Source organism: Triticum aestivum, chromosome 6D, assembly GCF_018294505.1.
Source record: "Triticum aestivum cultivar Chinese Spring chromosome 6D, IWGSC CS RefSeq v2.1, whole genome shotgun sequence".
In the NCBI taxonomy this organism is placed as follows: Eukaryota; Viridiplantae; Streptophyta; class Magnoliopsida; order Poales; family Poaceae; genus Triticum; species Triticum aestivum.
In genome coordinates, this window is record NC_057811.1 from 454,957,260 (window position 1) to 454,967,583 (window position 10,324).

At 47.0% G+C, this 10,324-nt stretch overlaps 1 protein-coding gene and 1 long non-coding RNA gene across 2 annotated transcripts; one reads left to right on the plus strand and one right to left on the minus strand.

Moving 5' to 3' along the window:
• Nucleotides 1–2,582: 2,582 nt before the first annotated feature.
• LOC123145819 (sugar transporter ERD6-like 7) lies at nt 2,583–6,015 on the plus strand. Its single transcript, XM_044565317.1, has 17 exons — nt 2,583–2,940; nt 3,024–3,086; nt 3,237–3,326; nt 3,431–3,490; nt 3,564–3,629; nt 3,724–3,789; nt 3,885–3,960; nt 4,068–4,132; nt 4,223–4,315; nt 4,396–4,561; nt 4,649–4,695; nt 4,776–4,838; nt 4,908–4,967; nt 5,064–5,117; nt 5,214–5,273; nt 5,360–5,474; nt 5,557–6,015. Exons 1-17 carry the CDS (start codon nt 2,794–2,796, stop codon nt 5,685–5,687), a joined length of 1,422 nt encoding a protein of 473 aa, XP_044421252.1. The 5' UTR covers nt 2,583–2,793; the 3' UTR covers nt 5,688–6,015.
• Nucleotides 4,875–7,241, minus strand: LOC123145820 (uncharacterized). Its single transcript, XR_006472471.1, has 2 exons — nt 6,954–7,241; nt 4,875–5,734 (listed from the first exon to the last, which is right to left on the minus strand). It is a non-coding gene; the product is annotated as an uncharacterized lncRNA (long non-coding RNA).
• Between the last annotated feature and the right edge of the window lie 3,083 nt (nt 7,242–10,324).

The window sequence follows — 10,324 nt, forward strand, 5'->3', positions numbered from 1 at the left end:
GAAAAGTAATGGTATCAAAATGGGGCTGGTAAACTAATCTGATGTCAGAAATCCTCAATGGAACTGGTATTCCCACAGCACTGTCCTGCTTGTGTTTAGTTGGGATATTGTACTGCACAAAAAAGATTGTTCCTTCAATGTGCTTGACAATGCATGTACTACTATGAGGTCCTTACTGATTATTAAATTGAAGCACTGCATCCATCAAGACTATCTCTAAAATGCATTGATGCCCCAAAATAAATACCAGTGAAAATTGAACCCAACACTGTCCTGCTTATGTTTGGTTGTAAGATTATAATAAATAAAAAGATTAGTTCATCGATGTGCTTGACAATACATGTCTTGTGAGAGGCCCTTTCAAATATTAAAATAAAGTACTGCCTCATGAATAAACTAACTCTAAAATGCCTTAATACCCCAAAAAATGTACACTGCGGGGTGGTGCTGCTGGAGATGCTGTCGGGGCGGCGGGCGCTGGACAAGAAGGAGGAAGGAGGAAGGAGGAGAGGGACCTGGGCGGGCGCGGCCGGTCGCCGGAGGGGTCGGGGTTGGGGTCGGGGTCGGCGGCGGCGGCGGCGTCGAAGGGATGGCTCGAGGGCGTCCGAGCTCGTACGGGTCCTCGTAGTCGAAGAGGAAGACGGCGGCGGTCCTCCTGGGCGCCTCGGTTGGTCGTGGGGAGGCCGGCGGCCACGTGCTTCGCGGGTCGGCGCGGGGGCGGCGGCGCGGGGGAGCTGCAGTGGTGGGGGCGCGGGGGAGCTCCAGTGGTGGGGGGCGCGGGGGCGGCGGGGTGGAGTCCGGCGGGGGTCGGGGAGTTACTGGCGAGGGAGAGGGACGAAGGGGATCTGACGAGGGAGAGGGAGGAATTAGCTAGGGGGAAACTTACTAATGGCGCACCCCGAAGCAGTGCCCCATTAGAATGTTTTTTTTTCGATAGCAATGGCGCACCCACGATCGGTGCGCCATTAGTAATCTTTTTTTTATATAGCAATGGCGCACCGGCCAGAGGTGCGCTATTAGTAATCTTTTTTTTATATAGCAATGGCGCACCAGCCAGAGGTGCGCCATAAGTAATTTTTTTATTTTTATTTTTTGTTGCATCTAATAATTTTTTAGAAAATGAATATGAATATGAAACAGTAATAATTTTTTATAAAAACAGTAATAATTTTTTGTGACGGTGGAGCAGGCCGGGGAGGGTGCGGGGGGTCATCGGCGGCGGTGGAGCGGGCCGGGGAGGGTGCGGTGGGTCGTCGGCGGTGGTGGAGCAGGGGAGGGTGCGGTGGGTCGTCGGCGGCGGTGGAGCAGGGGAGGGTGCGGTGGGTCGTCGGCGGCGGTGGAGCGGGGGAGGGTGCGGTGGGTCGTCGGCGGCGGTGGAGCGGGGGAGGGTGCGGTGGGTCGTCGTCGGCGGTGGAGCGGGGGAGGGTGCGGGGGGTCGGCGGCGGCGGCCGGTGGAGCGGGGTAGAGGGTGCAGGGGGTGCTCGGCGGCGAGGGGGACCGGATCTGGCGAGGTGGTATAGCGATCGAGATGGAGGGGGATCGAGATCAAGTGTCCATGGAATATACACTAATGGCGCACCGGGGAACAGTGCGCCATTACTAGTTTAAACTAGTAATGGCGCACTATACACTGGTGCGCCATTAGTAGTTTTGCTATATATATATATATATATATATATATATATATATATATATATATATATATATATATATATATATATATATTGTTGTGGCGCACTATGAGGCCGGTGCGCCATTAGTATGTTTGGAAAAAAACCATTTGTTACTAGTGGCGCACCAGCACATGGTGCGCCACTGCTATATAGGAGTGGCGCACCACATGTCTGATACGTCATTAGTGGCCATTTCATCTATAGCCCTTTTCCTAGTAGTGTGTTATTTATTTTTGCCTCCACACCTGTAGTGAATCACAACGGAAATTGCACGTGCATTGAACATTCCTGGAACTTAACTTTTACTAACGGCAGCGGTACACGTATCGACTGTGCTATCATTTAAAGTTATATATTTTCGTACTTTCAATGATAGGTGTTATTTCTTCAGTTCCACAACATCCTTCAGAGATCATAGTTCAGTGTTCAGTGAATCCTGGTGGGTTCTTTGTTGTCTGTGTGAGATGGTAACGGGTTTGCAAGCGGCCCGCTAGGGACACTCTGAGTGCAAACAATCTCTTAAAGGTCCAAGAGGGAGATGTAGAAGCCAACACTCAAGGAAACACGTGGGGCAAGGATCGTGGGGGATTGGATCTGGCTCTGTCATTGATCACTAGCGTGTCCACAAGCGATTAAGGATCTACTTAGTGGTTTTGGTTATGTTTGTTTTCTCGGATCTCCCTGAGCGTGCATATCCGGCAAAATGATATCACGATTTTTAGTACTAAAATAAGGCAGATGCACGGCTAATTTGGACTCGATGGGATCTCCGGAAGAGGACAGTGAACAACTAGAAAATGCATCGCCACATGAGCAACGAAGCCTTTTACAAAGTAAGTACCCACATGTATGCTTGTTCTTGGATTGCCAATTTAACTTTCTTATCTCGCGCGCATGAGCTGTCCGTTGGTGGCCAATGGCCCAATATCAATTTAAATGTCATGGCAGAATGTGCCCCATGTTACGGCACTCCATTCAATGGTACCAACAAAATGACAAGGAAATAGCGCATGCTCTTACCAACATGGCAGAGACCGACTATATTGTCCGCCCATCTTGTAGCTGAGCACGCACTAGCAGTGGTGGTTTTTGCTTTGCAGCCAAGTAGCTTCTTGTAGCGATGCCAAGGGGTGGTGATGCGGCGGTGGAGGCGAGCGAGCACCTCCTTGGCCCGCCGCCGCCGAGGGGCGGCGACGGGTCGTCGCTGGGGATGGTCATGGTCAGCACCGGTGTCGCCGTGCTCGGCTCTTTCGCCTTCGGCGTCGCGGTGAGTCTACTGTCAGTCTATCATAGTTGAGAATCGTCTGAACTCCAGCCTTGTGCTTGAGTATGTGATTGGCGCTACTGCAGATTGGCTACTCGGCACCAGCTGAGGCCGGGATCAGCCGGGACCTCCAGCTGACCCTCTCCGAGGTACGTCCGTCCGTCCGTGCCTAATGTGCCACCAATGTCTCACTGACATGTGGCTCCGGGCCAACTATTCAGCTCAAATCGATGGCAGTGGCATTTCTCATATTACTGTTGTTATTATTCCCGGTTTCTCACCCGTGTAATAATCTGCAGTACTCGGTTTTCGGGTCGATAATAACAGTCGGGGCCATGATCGGAGCAGTCGTGAGCGGGCAGATTGCGGATGTTGCTGGACGAAAAGGGGTATGTCTACTAGTATATGCCTCCCAGAATGCTCGTCTTAATTTGCAAACAGTCTGACATATTTTATGACCCAAATTTGTTTGTGTGTTGGGACTTGGGAGCAGGCCATGAGGGCTTCTGCTCTCGTTTCCGTTGTCGGATGGCTGGCTATCTACTTTGCACAGGTCTTTTCCCACCACCTTGTAAGAAGACATAGCTGCTGATGTGCCTCTGAATTTTGTTCCTGTTAACTTTCAGAGTGCTTCTTCACTTGATTTTGGGAGATTTTGCACCGGACTCGGCGTCGGAGTGTTTTCGTATGTGGTACAGTCATCATTTACTCACATTGTTCAGCAAACCGTGGGGGTCTTTCAGACAATTTCAACTTGCACTAACACCAGCCCTGGCAACCGAACAGGTGCCGGTTTTCATTGCAGAAATTGCTCCGAAGGCTCTTCGCGGGGGGCTTACGGCTCTGAATCCAGTAACTCTTCTCCTCCTTGAAACAAAATATGAACGCACTAAAGCCTTGCTGGCCTTTGGGAACAACTCTGAAATTGCTGCCCGAACTGAATGCAGTTGATGATAGGCACTGGGTTATCCGTGACGTATATCGTCGGCACAGTCGTGTCCTGGCGCATGCTGGCCATGGCTGGTACGTACATATAATCTCTTACAGTTCCACATTGTAGTTTTTGTGTTGACCATCCTCATATACTCTGCTCTGATGATCTCCCCCTCTGGCATGGCATGTATACACAGGACTTGCTCCATGCATAATTCTCATAGCTGGTCTCTTCTTCATTCCTGAATCTCCTCGATGGCTGGTAATTTTGCTGACTGAATGACATCCTTGTAGACCTGTAGTAGCATCTAGCTGTCACTCTAACCAATTCAGTACCAAATGTTCACCACAGGCAAAGGTTGGCCGGCAAAAGGAGTTTGAAATAGCACTCCAGCGCCTCCGTGGCAGAGACGCGGATGTGTCCCTTGAAGCTGCAGAAATCAAGGTTTGGCGCAGTTAGCTGTGTATAGTTTGTCAGTGCAGAAAAAAAATTACGGCGTCGTCATGGAATTGCTCTACATGCAGGACTTCATCGAAACTATTGACAAACTTCCAAAGGCTGGAATCCAGGATCTTTTCAGCAGGTCATACATCGGTCCTGTCATTATCGGCGCGGGACTAATGGTTTTCCAGCAGTTTGCAGGGATAAACGGGATCCTGTTCTACGCCAGCGAAACATTTGTCTCAGCTGGTAAACTCACAGATTTCGGACTTGGAGATATTTGATTTTGTCAGTTAAGTTCTGAAAGTTAAGTTATGCTGATTGAGCTACCTGCAGGGTTCGATTCAGGAAACCTAGGAACAATCTTGATGGCGTGTATCCAGGTGAAGCTAATAGCACGTAGATCAATTTCGATCAAATTCCTTAGTAACTTTTTGACTTCGTGTAATCTTCACTATAACAGTTACCACTCACAACACTTGGAGCTCTACTGATGGACAGGAGTGGGAGAAAGCCACTATTATTGGTAAGCTCAGAGATAAAACTTGGCCAACATGAACACTTCTGAACTGTCATTTCATTTTATTTTCTGCAGGTTTCCACATCCGGACTCATCGTCGGGACTCTTATGTCAGCAGTATCATTCTACCTTAAGGTAACTTTCATTGCATATCTGCTGGTGCTCTTTTATATCCTTTAATTCCTTTTGTATCAAAACTTCATCAAGTTGAAGAATATCTGCTGAGTGTAGGTTCACGGGATACTCCCGGAGCAAGTCCCAATCATCACACTCACCAGCATATTGGTACACCAGAAAAGCCTTTGTTTTGCTCAACAAGTGACCCGATGCTTATCTGAACTTTTTTCCACGCTAAATCCTTTTGTAATATGACTGAAACAGGTCTACATTGCAAGCTATTCACTAGGGATGGGTTCCGTTCCTTGGGTCATAATGTCAGAGGTTTAGAGTTCACACTTCAGAACAATCAAATTTCTTCATCGCTCGAGATTAGCACTCCTTGACATGGTCGATCGGATTGGACGCAGATATTCCCCATTAATATAAAAGGAATCGGCGGAAGCTTCGTGACTCTGGTGAACTGGTTGGCTTCATTGACAGTTTCCTTCGCCTTCAACTTCCTCATGAGCTGGAGTGCTTCAGGTCAGCCAAATCTACATCAGCCCCCTATGGTGTTGCTTGAATCATCCAGGGACATTTGTCTGATATGCAAATCATCTTGCAGGAACATTCTTCTTCTTCGCCTTTGTTTGTGCCATGGCTATTCTCTTCATTGTGAAGATCGTGCCGGAGACAAAAGGCAAGACCTTGGAAGAGATTCAGGCTTCGATAAACTGCGGCACATGGGTGGCTTGAAGAAATATGGCTGTTGTGTAACTTGTGTTCACTGTGAAGATCGTGCCCTGAGACAAAAGGCAAGACATTGGAAGATATTCAGCCTTTGATAAACTGCAGCACATGTGTGGTTTCGAGAAAGTTAGATGACGCATTTTTCTTTGCCCACACAATTGTATAAAATGTGTATCGAATGTGCAAAGAAGATGAGTATCAGCCTATCAGGACAGCTAAAAAGGGCAGAAGATTTTGGTGTTGGTGTATCCTTCAAGAGGATTTGCAACTGCCTCCTCTTCTATTAGATCTGTCAAAATAGTATGATATAGTCAAATAAAAGCGAATGAATTTTCGTCTGCTGATGCAACCAGCTGAGAGCAACAGACATGCAGTCTGACATGTTACATACTTCCTCCTTCCATGTATATAGGGCCTAATGCTTGTTTCGAGGATAACTTTGACCACATGTTACAGCAATAATGTATGACATGCAAGTTACACAAAGTACACCATCGAGTTCGTACGTGAAAGGAGCTTCTAATGATATAATTTTCACATTATACATCTCATATATTATTAATCTTATCAATAGTCAAAGGCAATCTCGAAAAATGCATTCGTTTTTCTCTGGGGTTGTGAAATCTTTTGGTCTTTATTCCTTCTTGAGCATGTCTGCCTTTGGCAGCCTCCAAGTGGTTATCGTGATGTTTGTTAAGTGCACGTATCATGTTGTCCATTTAATTGCCCATTGTGCGTGTTTTTGATTGACTTGCAGTAACCAACATTTTTATTGATGGAATCTTGTTCACTACATCAGGTATTAGCACTGCGGCTATCAACCTCCTATAAAACAAATATGACTCTCAAGCTAAATGGTTTCATCTTCAAACCATAGGCATCAGAAGATTCTTGGAAAGTTATCTCAATAATCTAAAAAGACTATCAACAACACAACCAACCTCAGATTTTAGCGGCTACCACAATTCATGGCGAAATCGAAGCTACGCTATCCCATATCCCAAGGTAAAACATCAGCAGGTTGTGACAGAGTTAGCGGCGACCACAATTCATGGCGAAATCGAAGCTGCGCTATCCCATCCAATGGAATAAATCTACCTACGGAACAGCGGCTCCAAGCAAAGGGCTCACCTCACGTGCAAAACGAACGGGAACAGATTCGATTAATTAACCGTGACAGTAAAGTAGTGCTGAAGGAGAAGCTGAGATGTAGAGAGAGGCGAGAATTGAGATAGAGTGCGGAGACTGGGAGGAGGAGGAGCGGGCACTGACCGAGCAGGACGTCGAGGCTGAGGCGGTGGCGGCGGATGAGCCAGTGGTCGCCGTCCAGCTGGTGCCGCATGCGGTCAGCCGTGGGCCGTGGCCCCGAGGTCAGCGGAGGAGAGGCGGGGAATCTGGGACTTCCCATCGCCGGAGAGGAGGAGGCATGGACATGGGACTCCCGATCGGCAACGGCTCGGACGCCTCTGACGAGCTGCCGGACAAGCAAGGGCTGTTGGAGCACAGGTCCAGCGCCGGGAGCTTCTCGACCAGGCGGCGCCAGATCCCTAGCTACACGGGGCCGGCTCGAACCCGAAACTACAGATCGATGAGAGTGTTTTTTTTTTTACTCCCGGATGTGATGTACCCTCATGAACAGTAAATTCAAAAAAAAAATCTAAAATTTTGTGACATCAAATATTCTCAAACGTTTTAGCTGCTTGAGAAATTTTGTGCCAACAATCTTTTTCTCTTTTTTTTTGAATTTACTGTTCCTGAGGTTGTGGGTACTCCCGGAGTAAGCACACATTTTCGCAGATCGGTACAGCGTGATGAGGCACATTGCAACATCATCACTTGTGGGGCTTGGTACGTGGCACATTGCAACATCATCACTTGTGGGGCTTGGTACGTGGTGGCATTGGGGCAGGAGCAGCCCGTACGATCGACGTAGGCCGTCGATGGCGGCTGCCAAGCTGTCACATCCACAACGTCTGGCTCGCGTTGAAGGAGTAGAGTAAACCCATTATAGGGTGCTCTCCATCGCTCATGTGAATCTCTTCCATGGCCTTCACTGGTGATGCGCTGTGTCTTCCACGGCCAGCGTGAGGAACAGGATTGGTGGCAACCCCTCTCAGATCGAGCGGGGAAGGTGAGGGCGGGTCATCCATTTGAAAAAAGAAAAGAAAAACCAATGCAGGAGGTGAAAGACAGACGAAGTGCGGGCAGAACGTGTTCTACGTGAAAAGGGGATAGGTTTTTCTAAAATAGCATAGATCAATAATATATTAGTGATTTAAACGATCTTATATTTCTTTATAGAGGGAGTAACTGAAAGCAGCACACCAAGTTGCTTATAGTTTTTACGATTTTATCATTCATTTCTGACTTAATTTTCATGACTGTTGGAGCGTCATTTCTATTTGCATTCTTGCCAACTTTTCCTTCATTATCCGGTTGCGTTTGTGACTACCGTTGCTTGCTTTCATTATTGGATTTTTGTGACAACAATTTACTAATGTTGTTTAAATTTGATCATCAGCTCATGGAGACAGATCCTTCCTGCTACTATGTGAGTGATGATATAGACTATCAATGTCCAAGCAACTACACCAGCGAACTCGACTCTCGGTTCGTCAAGAAAATTGTAAGGCAGCTGTGGCGAGTGGAAGCGGTGATGATCGCTAACGCCATCCTTGGAGGAGTCATAGTCGGAATAGGCACCTATGGCCATCGCTATCGCCACTATGGCATCACCCGCTATCTCTTGCTAGGGGCCACCACATTGTTCCTACCCATCACGTCTTATGTGATTACGGCAACTGGCTCCATAGGTGGTGAGTTTACTGTCAGTATCGAGAAGACATTGCCAGCTGAATGCTGGGTAAACATCTTTCACAGAAACATCGGCACTGTATCAGCATGCCTTGTTTTGATTTCTGCTATCAATACAAGGAACAAGCTCTATAGTTGGTACTAATGATAGAGAAGATCGTGACATATGACTCCCTTTGGAACTTCTTATTAAAGGAATTTGGATGGTTTACCTGGCTATCAACACCGGTGCTTTTCCCATGTATAACGAAGCACCTCTTATCTCTTGTCTCAGATTCACACCGTTTGCTATTATTCATGCCAAAATGGGATTGAAGTGTTATGCATTCCTAAAGGCCCAGAAATCCTTTGCAATCGGACGCAATCCTCGTCTTATTGTTGGATATATGTAGCAGCTGCGAGAAAGAAGTGATCAACATGGCGATTCCCTGACAGACAAGGAGGATGCGCCTCCTCCACTTATAGTAATGGGTGAGGATGAACGACAAGTAAAGAAGCAACAACATGGTTACATGTTCAGAAAGAACTTGGAGGCAATTCAGGACGGCGGTTTGGTGACCATTGCCAAAGTTTGGCAATTAGACAACAAGTTTCTGATTCCAATGGCACAATTACTGAAAGATACATGATTGTCATTTGCATTGTTTAAGTTGCTAAGGTGTCGATTTGCGAGGTACAAACTCATCAACGTGATCTCCACGGAGACCCTCAAATTTGCCAGAAGCATCTTGCTAAAGGATGGTCAACATGAAATGGCGTTCAAGATGATTGCAAATGAACTTTCTTTTATTCATGGTTATTATGATTCACTACTCCCCATCTCCTATTCATATAGTTGGTTGACTATATTTAGTATGGTTGTCTCACTCCTGATCATAGGTTACTGCATACTTTGTGGAATAGACATCATCGTGGTGGTGTACCTAGCAGCTCATTCAAAGATGTATTCTCCAGACCCAGGACAACGATTGGGTCCTCAAGACCTAAAAGCGGTTCATTGCATTTAATATTGCCCTGACGAGTTTTTTTATAACAATACCAAACAGAAATCGTTTGGAAGTTTGTATTTTGATCTGGTGCTGATACTGTTACTCCTCCTTTTTGTGGTGGTTGCCAAGGCGAGGGATATTGCTTCCCACATATGCTCTAACTGGACCAAAGTAATCCTCACCCGCCATTGTGTGCACCGTGCCTCATTGAAGCTTTCTCCCGTTGTCCCGAAATTGGTTGGACTTTTGTTGTGATGCAGATGCAACAGGTTACTGAGGCAGTGAGATGACGAAATGAGAAAAACCTCATTGCTCGTGCTTCACCCAAGGTAATTCCATCAACTTTTCATACCTGGTTGCCTCCGTTTGGTGGATCGAAAGAGGAATAATGTTGAAATACCATCGGCAGTCAATGTTTGCATCATGGATGCCCTAAGAAGCACAAACATCGGAGGCCTCGGCAAAGGTATAAGGCCCCTGAGCCAAGACGATGAAAGTTTTCTCTGGGCCTGCAACAACAGTGGTACATCTGACATCATACTTGTGTGGCACATCGCCATGACCATCCTTGAGGCGAGGCACCCACACCACCAACATGATGATCCTCCTCGGCAAACACCCCAAGATGGTCGGCCTTCTTCTATTTTTGTTTGTGACTAGCAAGATGCCCGTGCGTTGCATGGAACATCAAGATGCATTTATATGAGTAGTTTATCTTGTGGGAGATAAGGATGAATGAGGGAAGGCCTTATCTGCAAATGTGGACAGGAGTGCGGGTGTCTTTTTGCAAAATTTTCATAGTTTCCTTCCTATCCGTCAGATATAGATCGAACGGCCTAT

Excerpts from the sequence above, each read along its gene's own strand:
- LOC123145819 (XM_044565317.1), top strand. The coding sequence starts at position 2,794 with ATGCCAAGGGGTGGTGATGCGGCGGTGGAGGCGAGCGAGCACCTCCTT. Across the intron at positions 3,087-3,236 it reads TCCAGCTGACCCTCTCCGAG|TACTCGGTTTTCGGGTCGAT; the intron begins GTACGTCCGTCC and ends AATAATCTGCAG. Across the intron at positions 4,133-4,222 it reads CTGAATCTCCTCGATGGCTG|GCAAAGGTTGGCCGGCAAAA; the intron begins GTAATTTTGCTG and ends TGTTCACCACAG.